Source organism: Cavia porcellus, unplaced genomic scaffold (assembly GCF_034190915.1).
Source record: "Cavia porcellus strain 051 isolate PalLab524CR breed Dunkin Hartley unplaced genomic scaffold, mCavPor4.1 scaffold_24, whole genome shotgun sequence".
Classification (NCBI taxonomy): domain Eukaryota; kingdom Metazoa; phylum Chordata; class Mammalia; order Rodentia; family Caviidae; genus Cavia; species Cavia porcellus.
This window is the reverse complement of record NW_026947507.1, coordinates 57081919-57101066: the sequence shown is the minus strand read 5'-3', so window position 1 is coordinate 57101066 and position 19148 is coordinate 57081919. Positions and strand designations below refer to the sequence as shown.

Here is a 19148-nt window from a genome sequence, read left to right as displayed (position 1 = left end):
ATAGATTGGTCCGCAGGCCGGATCACTTTTTATCTAATCCATGGTGTAAAACAAGCAACCCAAGTATATATTTACATTAAAAATCATGATCTACACCCATTCACGCACCCTTACTGTGTGCAGTACAACTTCCTACTGAGTTGCAGTACAGAGGCTGAAAAAGGCTCCCCTGTCCTTTGGGAGAGAAGTAGCAGTTCATTCCTACAATTAGATGATTTATACTCTCCACCAGCCTCATCTCACAATTATGATTTTGCATAGAAAAGCACTAACACAATTTATTAACACTGAATTAGCAGCCATTCACTACGAGATGTCCCAGTCTGTGGACTCTGCAATTACTTAAACATTTCCTGTAATCACTTGGGGAACATCCTTAATTCTTGTTGCTGATACCTTACCAGAAGTTTGGAACTGTGGGTCATAACCATTTTTAAATGTATAGGAAGTATTCTTTATATATTCTTGTCTATTTCCCTTCCAGTATTTGAACTTGTTCACACCTCTCAACTTCTAATTCTCTTCTTGTCAATGTTTATTACAGTTCGGTCACTTTTATATTCTAATATCTGAGGGTAGTTACATCACATCAGTAGTAAACTTTTTGTGCTATATGACGAATTTTAAAGTATAAGCTGGTTAGAAGTTTGAGGGCAGGCCATGTAAGTTCCCTTAAGTAGAAAATTATATACCTAAAATGTGTGAACCACAACACCTCTTTTTAGAAGGAGAAATATTACTCCAATGAAGACATAAAACAACATCAAAACACGTTTTTAAAAAACTTCCCATACCAAAAATAGAAAAAAAATTCCTAAATTCTCTTCAGTCACTTTGAAAACCAATCCTGACTTGTCACAAAGACTTCTAACATCTATGCTGAAGAGTCTACTCTGTGAAGAAAGCTCCCTGCTGTGGAGGGGAAGCATGCTGTCCAAATGCCAACAACAAATCTCTACCTTGGCGCTGCTGGTGCCCAAGAGTCCCGATCACAAAAGCGTGTGAAGCTCTCTGCTATCCAACTCACGTTGTACAGTGCAATGTCCCCATTTACTTTCCTGTCATGTTCTGTTTGCTGAGTTTTCATAAAATGCCAGATGATGTGTACATTTTCTTGCATAAATATGTATGAAGGTAATCACAGAAAAATTATAGCACTGTTTAAAATAGCTATGAAGGTAGAGCTTCTAAAATATTTTTTCATAACTACAAAAGCAATGTTACATATTTCCTTCAATTTTGGCAGTAACTCAAAAACTTGGCTTGAAATTTATTCTATGGGTATTTTTTCATAGAAGTGTTACCTTTTTAGTACACATAAATTACTTGAAGCTGTCACATAAAATACCTGCACTGGTAGATCCAATTCCTGTAGTCAGCACGGATCTTGGTGTAATCTTGGCTGCATATTTGAGGAACTGGGATTTCCCAGTGCCAGGATCTCCAACCAACAGAAGATGAGATTCACCTAGAAAAAAGTAAATATGTAGTTTTATATTTCTACAGAAGGACCCATGAATAAATACTATCAATCAAAAGACTCACCTGGAATGCTCAACTTAAAACTACAGTGAATGTTAAACGGTTGAAGGAGGTATCACCCTGAAAAATTCAAAAACACTTAGTTGGGTGTGGTGGCTCACGCCTGTAATTCCAGCACTCGGGAGACTGAGGTCGGAGGATCATTGCAAGTTTGAGACCAGCCTGGGCTACAAAGTGAGCTCAAGGCTAGCCTGAACTGCATAACAAGACCTTGCCTCAAAAAAGACAAAAAAAAAAAAAAAAAAAAAAAAAAAATCAAACACACTTGTCCCACTGTTGGAAGCAGCTCTAAGTCCTCTTTTGTGACTTTACTTACAATGTTGTGGTTGCCTCAGAGTCCTGAACCAATTCGAAATGTTTACATTTCATGGCTGCAATGGTTGATTCGTTGTGTCAACTTGAGAAGTTTAGAAGTTTAGGTGACTCAGCAGGGAGTCAGAGCCCTCACTTTGTGTTCTCAGCCTGAGCAAGAGGAGGGCTCCAGGATGGTGTGAGCGCTACACCTGCCCAGGGTGGGTAGGCTGTGTACACTATATGGGGAAGAGGCTTGCTCTCTCCACTTTTTGGTCTTGTTGCTTTTGATGTCTTCTGCAGCTATGAAGTGCTACCCCTGTGCCATACCACCCTGCCTTGGGGCCAACTGATTCTGGACAGAAACCTCTACAAACCATCAGTTAAATAAACCAAATAAATCTTTCCTTCCTTAATTCTGGGCACCAGGTATTTTGTCTCAGCAACCAGAGAAAAGTAACCAAGGCAATAGTCATTTTGGTTCTAGGGAAACGCCAGAAGTCACAGAGCTGGTGAAGAAGAGGGATGAAGACCCAGCACCAGGTTTTCATTAGCCTGACTTCTGTTGGATGGCACTTGGTGGCACTATTCACTGTATTTTTGATCATCTCTCAAACTCCTGAAAGAGGACTTTCAAAATTGCTTCACAAAGTTGCAAGAATGATGGGCTAAATATGTTCAAAGCAAGAGGGAGGCCAAGTGTGGGGTGGCACAGACCTGTGATCCTGCACTTGGGAAGCTGAGGCAGGAGGACTGCCATGAGTTCAAGGCCAGCCTGAACTACAGAGTGAGAGCCTGTCTCACAAAATCAAGTGAACAGACAACTTAACAAGCAATAACAACAACAAACATCCCAAAAAGCAAAAAAAGAAAAGATCACTAAAGCAAGGGAGAGTGTTTTGAGGGGAATTAGCAGCAATTTGTCTTCTACTGTGATAAAATTATTTATGACTTTCATGGTGTATTTTGTTCACCTTTTCTGTATTTTGTATAACTTGTGGGGAGGTCTCACTGTGCAGTCCAAACTGGCCTCAAATTCAAAATCTTGCCTCGGCCTCTGGAGTCCTGGGATTCCAAGTATGAGCCACAATGTCCAGCCTCACAAGATTTTCTGATGTATACTTTTATATAAGATTGCTCAGGTTACTCCTGATATATAATTTTATATAAGGTTACTTTAATAGAAAGTTACTCAAGAAGGCTAACTAGAATATCTTTAGGAATGTTAACAATAATAAGTACAATAATCTAACTGCTAAATGTGACATTTAAATTTTAAATTCTACTTATAGATTCTATATTCTTTCCAGATGACTAACTAGGTCCATGTTTAACATTTACCATGTTCACAACGGGGCTGTACTTCCTGCCTCTCTGCCACACCGCTCTGATTTGAATTGACCGTCCTTTGGGTGGCTTGAACCACTGGGAACAGCATGAATGCCCCACTGGGTGACTTGAACCACTTTTTAAGGGGTCTTGGATTATAATAATGCAAAAGATGGCACTGATTTAGCAGGCCAGATATACTACAGTTCCTTAAGGAAAACACTGAAATGGCCAAAAAAGAAATTATAAAATGGCATCAGTTGTAAATGCATATTATATACTCCAGTAATGGAGTACTTGTAAGATTTTCATGTTAAAATTTAGAGAACTGATAAACTATTAACCTGTGAAGAAATGCCACAGGCACAAGTTACTTGAAAAAACATTCACTTTATAAAAGCTTATTTAGGGTTGGCAAGGAATGTACAGCAGCAATATAAAAAATGTTATCAAAAATTATCTGAAAAAAATGGAGGCTGCACAAATCAGCTGATTTTATGTATAAAATGTTGTAAAGAAGTTCATTAACTTAAATTTCTTTTAATGAAGTAAATAAATCTGCTGATTACTGTACTGTTTTTAATTGGTAAACTATTAACATTTATGTTTAGACAGTAATTATTTCAATTCAAGCAACTAAATTCAGTCTATTCATAGTCTTTTTATAAATTCATTTCTTTTTATAAATTATAGCATCAGTCCTCTGAATCCCACCAACCAGCACCATAGATTGTGAGTGATTAGGTCTGTTTATTTTACTGTGGTACAAGCTACCTGATGGGACAGTCATGTACGTACTGCTGATGGATCAAGTTGACTGAAACACTAAATTTTATAAAGCTTCTGATTTTATCTTTTTAAATACCCAACTACTGTGATTAAGGCTTTCCATACAAGTCATGCAAGTATTTTACTCAATTTTTATGGGGGCAGTCTCAGTGTTGAGGACTCTGTAAGTGCTTTATAAATACTGAAGTGATTAAATTGCTAACAGTTAAGTGAAAATCTTATTTTATGAAAATTTTAGTTTTGTAATAAACCAGCTATCTTAATTAACTACCCTTAATTTCAAATGTACCATAAACATGACCGTCTCAAAGTACATATTACCTTTCTAGCCAAGCAGTCATACTTAAGAATTTCAATAGAAAACTCCTATATTAGTTCACATATCCAGTGAGAGCCTTGCAAGTAACAGGTGATGGAGATACAGAACATACATAACCTTTACCCATAGCATTCCTTCCCTACAGGGCTGTATGGTTTCAGAGACCCAATGTGTTAACAGACTGATTCACAGTACTTTATTTTACACTTTGGGTTCACTCTTGGGTTATTACAGCTTACATGAGGGATGTTCAGGTCTATCAGTCTGTGAGCTGCAGAAGTTTTCTGTGTCTAGACACGAAAACAACCATCTCCGCTGGAATATGTGACCTGCATTACGCAGGTAACAGGTCTGCTGTCTGCCAGCAGAAGGGGCTCATCAGGCACATGGCTGAGAGAAGAAATCTGAGAACCCCACAGTCACGGACAGAGATGACTGAAGAGTCTTAACCATCTTCTCAGGGAGAAACCAGGGGGCTGATGACAAACAGTGATGGAAGGTGAGGATTTTCCTTCAGGTCCCTTTACATACAGCGGTATAGGTACAAACCCACTAAGAAAGGGGTTCTTTTGTCTGAAATTTGAGAAAGTAGCTTCTGACAAACACAGGAGGTACAGTAAGTCTGAATCACTCATACAACTATAAACTGTAGGAGACTATTTTTAGAAAGTAAAGCTCAACAGTTTTTTTCAGTATATAAAAGTCTAGCTTTTCTCCTGGTATGTGTGCATTTCTCAGAAAGTTTAAGCAGGTACTAACCTCTGACCCTTGTTCCTGTAGCATCAGTCCTCTGAATCCCACCAGCCAGCACCATGGCCACAGCAAGCTTCACCAGATACATCCCGAACACCTGCGGACACAGGCTGGCCAGTATCTCATTCCTTCCTGGGGGAGCAGAAAGATCAGAACTCACCAAGAGTTTCAAGAAACCCTAAGTGAAATCTCCTTCCTGTCTCAACTGACACCTTTTCATAAATGTACTTTTCCTACAAATTTAAAGTGATCAAAAAGGCCAATGCAAATTACTAAAGAGTGAATAGCTAGTTCTTAAAGTCCTTTTCTTAATGTCATGAAAGGAAAGCCTGCTTTTTATTTTTGTGTGCTTATCTTCTTAAATTTATTTCTGTCGTATTTCAGAAAGAACACAAGAAAGAAATCTTTGCTGCCACATCTACCACTCATCAGGCCAGCACTATTCCTTAAAATAATACCAGCTGTACTTTCTCCAAGGTCCTTTCAGGGAAACTGCTTCCCTGCCTAATGTAAAGGAGCACCTCAGAGGTGAAGCAGACTGTAAGAGCCTGAACTTGTAAACAGGTAGCTGGAAGTTTCTGAGCTCCTCCAAAAGTGGAAGAGAAGGGAGGGAAGAAAAATCAACCCAACCCACAAGTCAGTTCAGCATTTGCTCTGGGTTCCTTGGTAAATTTCATTCTTTCTGAAGTAAACAAAAAAGATCATTACCAAAGTACAATGCTATAAGTGCAAACTAAAGCTTTCAAATTCTTCTGTGTACTTTAAATAAATAAAAAACTATCACTATTTCTGTTCTCAGAAATAACAAAGCATTGAGTCTGAGAACCTGCGTCCCCTGCCCTCCAGTCACAGGCCCAATCCAGCCACACAGCTCTATTGGCCTTCCCTTGCACCAGTCCATGACTTTCAGCCCAAACACAAAGATCACCTTTTATAAAATCTAACCCGGGTTTGGGTTTTGCATGCTGGAGATAAGAGCTAGAGCCTTGAGCACCCTAAGCATACACCAAACCCCCAAGCCCTGGATGAATCAAAATAAGGCACACTGGCCTGGAATGGTAGAAACAGTGGAGAGAGAATATCTTTACTAAGAAAGAGACCAGAGAGAAGACTTAATGGCCACAAGAAATCCATCCCTTTCCAGAGACCGGCTGGAGAGAAAAGGTCAAGAATGTAGGAACATAAAACCTCAGAGCCATCATGTCAATTCTGACCAGAATCTAGGGATTGCACATGTAGAGAAAAAGAGGCCCAAGATGCTGATTTAAGAGTCAGCAATACTCTGGAGGCAGAGGCAGGAGGAATGGTATGATTTCAAGGCCAGTCTGGGCTACATAGTGAGCTCAAGGCAAGCCTGGACTATACAGGGAGCTCCTGTCTCAGAAACATGCACACACACACGCAAACACACACACACACACACCCAGCATAAACAAACTGACCTGGAGACACTCAAGCCAAAACTGTTACAGAACCCAGTGGTAAAGTGCACAGGCTCTGGGGTATGATTAGACTAAACTGTAGTCTTGTTCTTTACTAGGACCTGACTTTGTGTTTTACAATCCCTCTGTCTCCATTCCTTTATCTTTACATGAAGATGATAACTGTACTATATGGAATTTCTGAGAATGAGAGGAGTTATAATTTACAGCACACAGTAAAAGTGGCATGCAGTGGGAGCTTCTTGGCTTTTTTTTTTGTACCAGGGATCAAACTCACAACCTCGTGCTTACCAGTCAGGCACTTAGGGTGCTAAGCTAAATCCTTGGCCCTTGGCTGTTGATTTTTATTTCCTAAACTACCTCTGCTTATCTCTGATCTCAAGGTTTCCTCAAGTGTAATCAACACAAAGTTCTAGTATGAAGGCAGAGCTGGAGTAACAAAGACAGGAAAAGGAAAGGGCCATATCCTCAATGTGTTGTCCAGGGTGGAAACCATGATTCCTTGAATCATGGCAGCAAAAGAGTTCATGCTGTACCATGCAAGAGAATGCATCAAAAGAAAAACTACTCCCATCTCTCCATTCTTCCCAAATTCCTAACTCCAGAAGAGTATCTATAGTGTGGTGATGGCCAAGGATAGCCACTCTGATGGAACAACCCTCAGTTATCTCTGTGAGAAAAGCCTCTTTGATCTAAGATAACCAAGTTATCCCCAGGTGGGTTCAGTTAGCATGGCAGAGAGCCCGGCATCTGGCATTCTGGCCAGCAGTATCCAGGCATCATGATCAAGGGGTCCTCAAGGTCAATGCAGACTGAAAACCCTTAGACCTCATGCTAGTCAATACCCACAATATCCAGAAGCAAGCAACCTCTGAGAGCAGTGGTAAAACAATCTGTTTCTTTGCGACTGGTAAAACAGAGATGTCCTACTGGGTAAAGCTCCCACCTTCACCTCACCAAAATATACACACTCATTCTCTCTCTCTCTCACACACACACACACTCACACACACACACACACTTTAAAGTAGTCAAATATAGTGCCCAGGTACCTGGTATATAGGAAACCAAGAAAGGAAAGTTCATTCATATTCAAAAGGAAAATACTGCCTCATTTTTTCACTGTCTTCCTACTTGCATTTCTTGAAGGTTACTGTACTTTCTCTTTTCCCTTTATCTACTGATGTGCTTACTTAACAGAATCAGGACTCTGGGCATCTTTCTATTTGTATCAGGTAAAAGAGGTCAGGAAGTAATGTATATGTCTTACATAGATCAGTTTTTAAAAAGCCATAAAAGCAAACTGCCAACATATAAGCAAAAGGATACTTATGAAACAGTATCCACCTAGTTCAGCATGTAATTTAAGAATAGTCAACACAGACTTGGGGAAAATTTTATTAAAAAAAATCTATTACTGGCTTCTGTATATTTTTCTCACATGCCTATAAGGAAGAAAGAAACCAAGAGAACTTAATTGCTGGTTTATACATTTGGGGATTTTTTTTTTTTTTTGTCTTTTTCCTTTTTATCGGTACCGGGGATCAAACCCACGACTGCCTGCTTGCAAGGCAGGCGTTTATGCCGCTGAGCTAAATCCCCAGCCCCCGGGATTTTCAATAAAAACTACAGCCCGCCCCAAGGCTGCTATTTTTTATTTGGTGTAACTACATCTTAGTGCCATGCTGCGACGGCAGAGCTTGCTGTAGCATCTTCTCTTCGTCATCACCCTTTCTACTTACTTCTGCTTTTAAAATCTTCATTGGCACAGTGGAATGCTGTCTTTATTACTGAAAATACACTAGAAAATAATGGTTTTAATACAGCATAATAAGGTTGTATATTAATATGGTGAGCTCAGTCATTAAAAGAATTGTATTTTTAACTGGCAGAAAAGACAGAACACTTAGAAACTTTTGGCAGTGTGACAAGTGATTAAATAACAGTTAAAAATGAAAAATCTCCAGGAAGACCTCCAAGTGAAAAAACTAGCTAGAAAAGGGGTTCAGATGGAGACCACAGCTCGAGGTGCTCACTGTGCTTTGGGCTGGCTAAAGCCTGCCTGGCACAGCATGTGTGCTGTCCCCAAACATCAGACACCGGGTAGGCAACAAAAGTCACGTCAGTAATAAGTGTGAGCCGCACACCCCTGACCACAAACCTGCAAAGGGATCGCTTCTGTAGTACTCCCAAAAGTCCTCAAACTTCTTCCGGACTTCCTCATCCACAACGATCCCGGAGGACTGCTCGTTATTTATTTGCACATAGTTGGCTTTCAGGACTATCTCCACCTCACAGCGCACATCTTGCTGAAAGAGCTTCCAGCGTTGCATCACAACCCCATAGACAGTGAGGTCATCCCCTGGGAGAGAGCACATGTGAGTCCACAATGGCAACCCACAGCTGGGCAGAAAAGAGAACAAACCACTCCCTGCTATGGCGAAGGCTGTGGCTTGCCCAGAAACACTCCTGCCGCTGCCCTACAGGCGCATATTGCACAGCCACAGGTGAGCAGAGCGTTTTTATTTTTGGTAATATGCCACATGATAAGCATACCAGATTAAGTACTACTCTTTACTGGGAAAACAGTTTCCTGCATGAGTTAGTCTTCCGTAATCTCAAAGTCTCTAACTGCCTAGTTCTCATTTAGAAAAAAGATGTGGGAATTGCAGCCAGAAGGTGAAACCAAAACCAACCTGGGGTCCGGATGAGATAATCCTGTGTTGCCCACAACCTGATTAGTCTCTTCATGTCCATTTTCATCTTCCACATTTGTTAACATTTTACTCAGTACCTCTGCTTTTAAAGGAACCCAGGAAAGAATGAACTAAGCAATCAGTGAATATCTGTTCTACTTCAAACCATGAAAGCCCAGAACACTACCTCAGCATGCTCCTGCTTGGTGGGTTCTTCCCACTTGAGGAAAATCTCCTGTTTCAGGCTGGCTGCCTGCTAGATTTTCTACATGGCTCTGGGCAGTTTACAGGCATTCACTGAACACAGACTTTTATGCTTGTTTTCACACCGTGTGCCAGGTACCAGCGAACAAGTGTCTGTGAATGCTTGGCTCAGAGAAAAGGAGCCAAACACAACAAACCTAACCTAGTAAATTTCCAAATTCTTTCATGTCCACACTAACTGTATGTCGCTTGTTGGAGCAAATGCTTGTCCCTCTAAATGTTAACGCACAATGTGTACCTGCAGAGCTGTGGGTTCCTGAAGCACAGTATTCGTGATGCTAAGTGCATGTTTCCAGTTAAAGGCTGCTTCCCATTAATGGGGACAGAAACACTAACAAGGTGTGCAACATGTCTCCAAGATTGTTCTGCCGTGGTCACTTTCATGGATTATGTTTAGACTGTTTCTATGTCAGCTAAGTAGGGAACTTAACTCCAGATCTAACACCTTTCAATAATAATCCAAGCTCAATAAGTAGTGAATGGTGAAGCCTGTGTCACCATGAATGACTCTCATCAGATGTGACTTACACCTGCCTCCACCTTTCATTGGCTGTGTGACACTGGACAAGTCATCTAACTTCCCTAACCTACAAAAAGAGTACACTTACATCACAGGACTACAGTGAGAATCAGGACAAATAATGCCTGTCAACTGCTGGCTGCAACATCAAGAACAGAGAAGTCCTCAGGAAGCAATAGCTATCACTATACCAAGCCCACTTATATTTACAGAGACAGTAATACCTTAAAAACCCTTTGAATACATGAGGTTTTTCATTTACTCAAATGCTTATGGAATGGCAGGTTAATATGACCATGGATAGGCCATGCCTGTACTTAATTATTCTTTTTCAAGAAGCTAAAATTCTTATTTTTAAACAACGCAGTCTCCTCATGGCCTCTGTCATTCATGGTATCTTTCCAACTGCAGCCACCCCACCCAGTCAGACTCATCTCTGCTCTCCTGCTGTGTGGACAGGAGGGTGCAGGACTCCGCATACTTCAAACTGGGGTTTCTACCTAAAGAAACTTCCTAAAGGGCAAAAATTATGCTATTCACATTTCTTGAGTCCCATAGGTTAATAGCTATGGGTAAATGAAAAATTGCCGTCATCAACTACTTCCCATTCATCCTTTATTATTAATGACATTTGAAAGAAAAACAGCTTATAATTCTTTCTAGTGCAGAACAGTTCAGTCTGGAAGAACTACATGGAAACCTCTATCACTACTGCCTCCCAGCCTGTACTAGAGTCATAGCACAGAGCTCAGGATAGTCACCACCTTTCCTCTGGGCATGGCAAAGCTCTTGAGAGCACCTGACCGAGTATGACCTGCATTGCCTTGGGTGTGACTGTCCACTGCACCACTAGACTGTGTCACAGTTGCTTCCACTATGCTGCAGAGCAGTGAAGAGAAACCTGCAAGCCTAGGCTGTGGCTATGGACTCCTGCTCCAGCACCATCACTTAACTCAAGGTGGCCCCAGGCCGTCAATGCCTTGTCTGGATCTCAGCTGCAGCCCACTTTCCTCTCATCACCTGCTGATCGGCATCAGGGGAGCAATTATACTCTATATTTCCCTGCCAGAGACCTCTGGGAAAATCACAAGCAGCTTTTCCTAATCCTATGTCTACCTCCACATAAGCTAACACGTGTTCATTCTTGCTGGGCCTGGTGGAACTCACCCCTGTGACCCCAGTTACTCAAGAGGCTAAGGCAAGAGGACCACTTGCACCACAATTTGAGACCAGTCTACACAACTTAGGACGATCTTCGGTCAGAAAACAAAGTTCATTCCTACCAGATTTGCAGCTGTCTACTAAGTCGTCTTCTAGGATGATCTTCATAGATCGTGGGATACTTCCAACAGACAGCTTTTGAACCTAGTAAGGAAAAGAAAGCAGACACTGAACATGCTTAAAGATATGCTCAGGAACTACGTGCTTTGTAGATGTTCACCTGGACCCAGGTGTGGTCACATAACCAAGTTCTGGCCCAGAGGCCTAGGCAGGCATGTGCTGGAGGACTGCCACAGATATGGTTTACATGGAGACTTGGCGAGATGCAAGTACATGCCCTTCTCCCTCCTGTCCTCTCACAGAAATACAGATGTCACAGAGTTGTAGCCACTACCCTGGACCTCTGAAACCACACTTACAGAAACCACAAATTGCGTCAAATCTGAGTCCTTGGACCTGACACTATATCTTAGTCTTTTCTGGGGGAGGGTACCGGGTATTGAACTCACAACCTTGCGCTTACCAAGCAGGTGCCTGTGCTGATGAGCTAAATCCCCAGCCCCACTATGTCCTAGACTTTCGCAGCTTATCTCCTACTATTTTAGATGACAGAACAAAGCTTTTTAAGTAAAGGACAATGAGGATCACTGTAATTTTTGTTTTTGAGACACAGTTTTGCTATGTAGTTCAGGTTGGTCTTGAAGTCACTCAGATCTCCAACACTCGGTGATCCTCCTGCCTCAGCCTCCCAAGAATGTAACTTCATAAAGAGTGTTAATGTATACTTCATTAGGCACAGCATATGAAACTGAACCAAAACCTAAATCATACTTATCCCAGTGTTTAACAACCTCATAACTATGGGCTTAACAATGAAACCATTTTACTCTCCCCTCCCTTAGTTAACCACAACTATTTCAGAATTCTTAAATATCCACTTGAATTTTAACATACAAGGCATTTCACAATCTTTCTGTCAGTGCTCTAAGATGATAATGTCATTGCTTCCAAAAACTATACTCTGATACAAGGACAGCAGTACCAAGACTGATCTGCAGAGTGATGATACGAGTCCATTTGTATGCATCTGATGTGCGCTAATCCTAGAAATCTGATCATGGGAGAAAACCACTTCAAATTTGTTTCTTTTCTCACTTATTTCATCATTTACCTGTTCTTGAATTTTGATTTCCTGGTAATCTCTACATCTGGCTGGATTTGAAGACAAGTCTGAGAGGCAAGTGAATTTCGAGGAATCACAGCTCTCCAAGCTGGGGCACGAGGACGGCCGGCAGAAGGTATAATACTGCTCAAAATCAGCCTTGACCACGAATGTGTGCTTGCACTTGTTGCACATATAATCCCGTTCAAATTCCAGCACCTTCACCAGACTCGTGCGAATCACTGTCCCAGTGACAGATAAAAAGTGTCCCACGTCCTTGGTCTTAGGAATGTGCTCCCTCACCAGCTCCGGACAGACTGGCAAACCTGGTGGAAAAACAACAGCACCCACTTACTGCAAGACACCTGCCTACATGGAAGACACTCTTCTAATATTTCCTGGGAAGAAATTACAACTGCAGAGAAATAAATCTTTTTGTCTCAAGAAAAAAAATCATATTATATACTCAAGAAACAGAAGAGATTTCAAATAAGAGTTATCAACAAACTCTGTTAAAAACAGATATTATAATCAGAACTTAAAAAGAATTGATTCTCATAAGACAGATATCACAGTAGGATCTAAGGTATGTCACACTAGGTATGTCATTATAATCCCATCTTACAGAGAAGGTACTGCCTCTTGCTACATGGAAAATCAACTGATATTCTTTGAGCCAATGACAAAGCAGAGAGACAGAGAGACGGTAGTGCTATGATCAAAGACTCCATAGTGCTAGGTTACTGCTCTCCTCCGGCTCACAGTTCACTACTTGGAAATACACTCACAACATCACATAAGCCTTGAAACCCTGTGATTTTCAACATCAAGAAAACAGGCAACTGAGAGCACAAAATGCCAAAGCCAAGTCTTATGTAAGCAGAAATTCGCTGTTCCTCCTCCATGGGGAGCTGCTGGCTGTGATGGCCCACAACTGCCTCCGCAGCCTTTGCCAGGGAAGCTTTTGCTATGCTAGTCCGTGGCGTGGGGTTCACCCACTAAGTGGGCACACTGAGATCCATCTGTCAGACCCTCCGTACTCAGGAGAAGCCACCACAGTAGACCCCTGACATCTTAGGTTTCTGTGACCAGCCGCAAATACATCCACTCTAAAAGCCTAAGGATCACAGTAAGAGTAACAGCAGTAGTTATCCAGAGGTACTCTGGGGGTGTGTATGTGTGCATGCGCGGGTGCAAAAGGGCTATTAACCTGGTGTGACAGGTCATGGGCTACAGATGTTACTATTCTGAGTGTGAGACAGTCTCCACACACTGTACAAAGTGGGCACTGCCCACACATGTCTCTGTGGTTCCTTTTTCTGAGCTTCCAAGGCTGACTTGCCTGTTTTCAGTTTTCTTTATTTACACCAACTCTAACTGTCTCACATTTTGCCCCTAAGAGATCTATGCTTTTGCATAGGATGATTTTGTGCATTTCTGCTGTGCTTTGTGCAATTTAACACTCAGAAAACAAACATTTCTCTTATTTCCAAATTCTTGGGTAATACTTATTAGAATATCAAAAGTAAAATCAGTACCTGTAGCAGTCTTCCCCCATCCATTCCTACCCCTAGCTGCTAGCAACGACAAATCTAATTTCTGATGTCATGGACTCATCTTTTTGGCCATTTCTTATAAATGGAATCATATTACTACGTCACGCCTACATATGGCTGGGTAACATTCTATGGTATGTATAGACCACATTTTACCTGCTCATCAGATGAGACACAATTTGGATTGTTTTCATTTGGGGACTATTATAAATAATGCTTCTAGAAACATTTTTGTGCAAATGTTTGTTTAAGCATTTGTTTCCAATTATCTTGAGCATAAACCTAAGAGGTAAATTAAAGTGATTAAAATAACTTAAAATTTTTTTGTTTATAAACAATTAATGGTTCTCTAATGTATATATACAAACAGCTACTCATGTGGGAAATATGATTATTAACCCAATTTGCATTTTGAAGAATAAACAGAAATCTACCAACAATTACTTCTAAGAAAGACGAGGAAAGTAAACAGGAAAAATAATATGGGTTAAGCCAGTTTATTTAAATAACAATTTTTTTGGATTTAAAAAATATTCACTGGCCTAAAGAAGTACCATTTCTGCATCCCACTTCTGCTTCCCATTTTTATCTCCCAGTTCTGTTTCACATGCCACTTGATCATTAAGTTTAAATCATAGTGTCAACATATTAAAACTTAACGAATATTGTGGCCATGAAACCTTAAATGTTGGAATGTGCTGCATGTCATTCGGATGCCATGCATAAATGCGGCATGGCCAGAAAACTGGACTCCTCAATATAAATTAGTACAGTCCTGGGATTTTCAATGAAATAACATCATATGTATCAACAGAATCTTACCTAATTGTCACACACATCTCAACAACAGGATATCCTGGTAAGAGATCAGGAGACAAGCTCTGGTCAAAAAAGAAAAAGCTACTTGTTGCTGTACATCAGGAAGAGGACACAGGACCTAGGAGGCAGCCAGGTCAGAACCCTAAGGACACTGGTAAACACACAGTTAAGGGAAATGGTACACACAGTGGAGCTAGAGAAGCTTCAGCAGGAAAGTGAGGAAGAGAAGAGTGTAGGCAGTGGACCAAGGCTGGAATCCACAAAACCAGAGGCGTCAAGGTATCTTAAGTCTGCAGAGTAACAACGGAAGAGAGAAAGACTGAAAAATATCCTCCTCGTATCCATGAAGCCATCATGGTGACGCTGCTGAGGGCTTTTCAATGGGGTGGACTGAAGGTAAAGGGGAGCTGGGTGTGTTGAAGAAGGAATGTACTGCGCTTCGCCAAAACTCCAGCTGCCCAGAGAAGAGCAAGTGGAGGAAAAGGGGACCAAGAGTTCAAAGAGGGTCTTTTTCTTTTCATAAAATGGAAACTATGTGAAACAGAAAGGATTCCAGAAAGGCTTTTTTAGTCACTAGACACACCCAGGAAGAGTGCACCCAAGAGGTGCCTGCATTTACAGAACTCAAGATCAGATTAACCTGTGCCCAAGCTCCCTTGCCATAGAGAGCATCATGCTGGAAAACAACAAACTGCTCCTCACCAGAAGAGGAGGCTTTTGGGGAGAAAACTTATTCCAGAAGAAACAAAACCTTATACTAAAAACAACCAACATATAAAATTGATTCATTTCCTAAAATGGTTTCAGGTCTACCACTGTTGTGATTCTGGTATCGCCACCTCTTTTCAGCAGTCACAAAAGCTCCCAGAGCCACACTGGGTTACAGTTTTACACACACAGAAGCATGGGTGCTGTGCTGTCTCCCCTCTTCTCCCTCCCTTCATTTGCATGGCTAATATCTGATACCCAGAGAAGATAATCAGTACCCCGGGAAGAAGTGGTGATACCAGCTACCCATGTCTATAAAACACAGACATATATTTTTAGTATAACATCAATCATTTCTGAGCGCTCTGAATCTCATTTGTACCATACTTCCTTCAGATCTCACAGAAAATTCCATGGCAGTAACTCCAACTTACGTGACTTACCTGATATCCTGACATGAAGATTGTGCTTCATGGAAACAGCCTCGTGCTGAGACAGGGACTGGAAAACTGTCAGGGCTGACCTTCGCAGGGCACTATCGAACACAGTCAGTACTTCATTGGGGAACACGGTGAAGTACTCCCCTACTTCCATGTTGGTTTCAAAAAGGGTCATGGCATTAACCACCACTGGGTAGTGAGCATCCTCGTCGTCTTCCTTCAAAATGAGAATGATGTCGCTCTTATGGTACTCCGAAACATAGGACTCAAATACTTGGCCCACCAGTGCCACTTGATCGGTATTCATTTTGAATCTGAAGAAAAAGGAAGGATGACATTACACTTTTTTTTTTTTTTTTTTTTTTTTTGCTTTTTTCTGATACCAGGGATCAAACTCACAACCTCGCGCTTGCCAGGCAGGCACTTATGCTGCTGAGCTAAATCCCCAGCCCTGGACATTACACCTTTGATATTCAAGACCACACATGATTGTTTGGTTATAAATCATACTGTCTTGCCTGCCTGGCAAGCATGAGGTCATGAATTCGATCCCCAGTACCAAAATAAAATAAAATCAATTGTCTTTGGGACACACTATAATCATATTATAATCTGAATTCCAACCTTAAAATTAGATCTGAATTATCTGGTATAGTAAATAATACGTGTACTTTAAAAAAGAGTGATGTTAAATTCAATTCACTGATTATCAAAATTCAAAATATGTTTCTCATATCTTTGCACAACCTTTATCCTCATTAACCTTATGTTAATATAATTGATGTAGTATATGCAAAGGTCCCAACTTTTTCTATGACCACATTTCACAGACACACATTCGTTCTACATGTGTCTTTTGGCTGAAGTCACTCCCAGTGGAGTTCTTTGCAAGGGCCCTAGTTCTAGTTCTCATTCACACAAGAGCATACTACTCTCCTCTTGTTTCTTTAATTAAACACACATACATTTATGTGTATTCTGCTACATAAAAAGAACACATACTATTAACCACAGATAGTTCTAACAACTCATTAATGGTTAGGTTTAAAAATGTATATTTGGGGGTGAATTTGTTTTCTACTTTCTCTTCCTAATCTAGGAAAATTAACAAGCTTCAGCAAAAACAACTGTCAAAGGTATAAAAAAATTGGACAAATTGTAGAAAGGAAAGGAATATTAAGTCTTCAATAAAAATGACTGTCAATAAATACAAAACATACCATGTTTCACCTATCTCGTTCCTCTGCAACCTTCTTTGTAAGTTTTATTTGTAGATTAAAAGGATTTAACCCTTCTATTTTCACATATGTACCATTGGTTCATAAAGCACACATGCGTAAGTCCAATTCCGTGTCTCTTTCCTAGTATCTATCATGTACAAAACACTATGCAGAAAACTAAAAAGCACAACGAACAAAGCTCTGTGTCTTCAGAGATCCAAAAACAATCAATGAAACTGCTCTACCAGAAGTAGCAATATGAGCAGAGGCCCAAAGGAGAGAAGGGTTAACTGTACATGAGGTGCAATTGTAACTGGATGGGGCAGTTACAAATAAACTGTCCAAATAAGAAACCTGCCAGACTGGAAACAGAACAAGGTATTTAACTCCATGTATTTCATTTATACAACTTTACTGTACTAGGCTCAATGAATATAAAGACAACACAGGCCAAGAATCCTTGGAGGCCAGTGTGAGATTAAGAGATGAATAAATGGAGCTGAGTGTGCGCCTGTAATCCCAGCACTCTGCAGGCTGAAACAGGACAGCTGCGAGTTTGAGACCAGCCTGTGTTACAAAGTGAGCTCAAGGCCAGTTTGAACTACATAGTGAGACCCTGTCTCAAAACGACAAAAAAAAGAAATGAATAAATGCTTACCCAAGACAATGAGTGAAAGTAAATAATGGCCAACACACTAAGTCATTTAGTTTTGGGTAGGTATCATAAATTCGGCCCAATGGAAAGCATTAACCTTAGGAAGCATTAACATAAGGCACTCGGGAAGGAACAAGAAGATGTGGTCTATGCTCAAAAAAAGAAGACAGATCAAAACAACAAAACCAAACTGGGGCTTCATGAGATAATCTCTAAGATTGTATTAATGCAAATTGAACTCGGTGTCACAAATTAGCAATTAGAAAAGCAACTTCACATAGGGCAGGAAGAGGGCAGCTGCGGATTTAAAGTTCAAATGAGTTGCGCCCAGTTAGACCAATATTTAAGGTCATGTGCGCCATCGCGTTTGAAAACAGCGTTCTGGGGCAGGAATTTAGCTCAGTGGCATAAGCGCCTGCCTGGCAAGTACAAAGTCCTAAGTTCTATCCCGGGTACCGCAAAAAAAAAAAAAAAAAAAAAAAAAACATAATTTAAAAAAAAAAAAAAGCTGGGAATTTAGCTCAGCGGTATAAGCGCCTGCTTGGCAAGTGCGTAGTCGTGAACTCGATCCCTGGTACCGATAAAAAAAAAAGAAAAAAGAAAAAAGAAAACAGTGTTCCCCTCGATATTGATACTTTTCTAAGCAGTCCGCTGACCCTACAAACTTGCCAGGCACTCACAGACTCAGGGCACTTATTTTGAGAAAGGAATACTCTAAGTTCTCATTCCTCTTTTCCTATTGACTATTTGAGGCCAAAACAAAATCATTTTGCTCTACTTTGTTCTCTTTACCAAAATGACCGGCCAAAAAACCAAAATCTTCAGGACCCAGCAATCTTACCCCAGGAATTCCCGCCACACAGCTCGCGCCGGAACCACGCCCCCACGATGGCCCCCTGGAGCCCCGCCTCCGGGGAGCCCCGCCCCCGCGGGAAGCAGGGCGCGTCCCGCCGCCAGCCCGCTGGGTGTCTCCAGGCCTGCCGCCTGCCTGCCTGGCCGCGGACTCGCGCCGCCTCCTCCTCCCGTCCTCCCCTCCGCTGCCCGCCAGCCAGCGTGGAGCGGCTGGCGAGGCGTGCCGGCCGCCTCCTCTCGGCTCACCGCCCGGCTGCTCTCTGCGCAGCCCCTGACCGGGCTGGCGCGGGGCCGAGGGGTTCCGAGCTGAAAGCCCCGGCGGGCGAATGGGCGGGTTCGGGCTGAATCTCGGAGGAGCGCGCGTCCCCCGGGCGCGGAGGCAGCGGCTGCCACTTACGGGCTGACGGGCGCGCTGCGCAGGGCTCGGGGGCGCGGCGGCTGGGCCTGGCGAGGGCTGCGGGCGGGGCAGGGTGGGGTCGAACGTGCCGCTGGGCTGCAGCGAGCGCTCCCGGCTGGCGCGGCTGCGCCCGCCGCGAGCCACCCCACCGTGCAGGGCCTGCCGCTCTTCCG

At 41.9% G+C, this 19148-nt stretch overlaps 1 protein-coding gene across 4 annotated transcripts in view; it reads right to left on the bottom strand.

Annotated features, from left to right (window-relative positions):
- Mcm9 (minichromosome maintenance 9 homologous recombination repair factor) overlaps window positions 1-19148 on the bottom strand; it is an 83750-nt gene extending 64602 nt beyond the window's left edge. For 2 of the 4 annotated variants that reach the window (XM_063235101.1, XM_063235100.1), the window contains exons 1-7: window positions 18976-19109; window positions 15855-16165; window positions 12338-12654; window positions 11229-11310; window positions 8627-8827; window positions 5030-5155; window positions 1349-1468 (exon numbers count right to left, since the gene is read on the bottom strand). In XM_063235101.1, the coding sequence (XP_063091171.1) occupies window positions 1349-1468; window positions 5030-5155; window positions 8627-8827; window positions 11229-11310; window positions 12338-12654; window positions 15855-16158 (1150 nt within the window). In that variant the 5' untranslated portion in view covers window positions 16159-16165; window positions 18976-19109. The other 2 variants (XM_063235099.1, XM_003479743.5) reach the window with 2 other exon arrangements.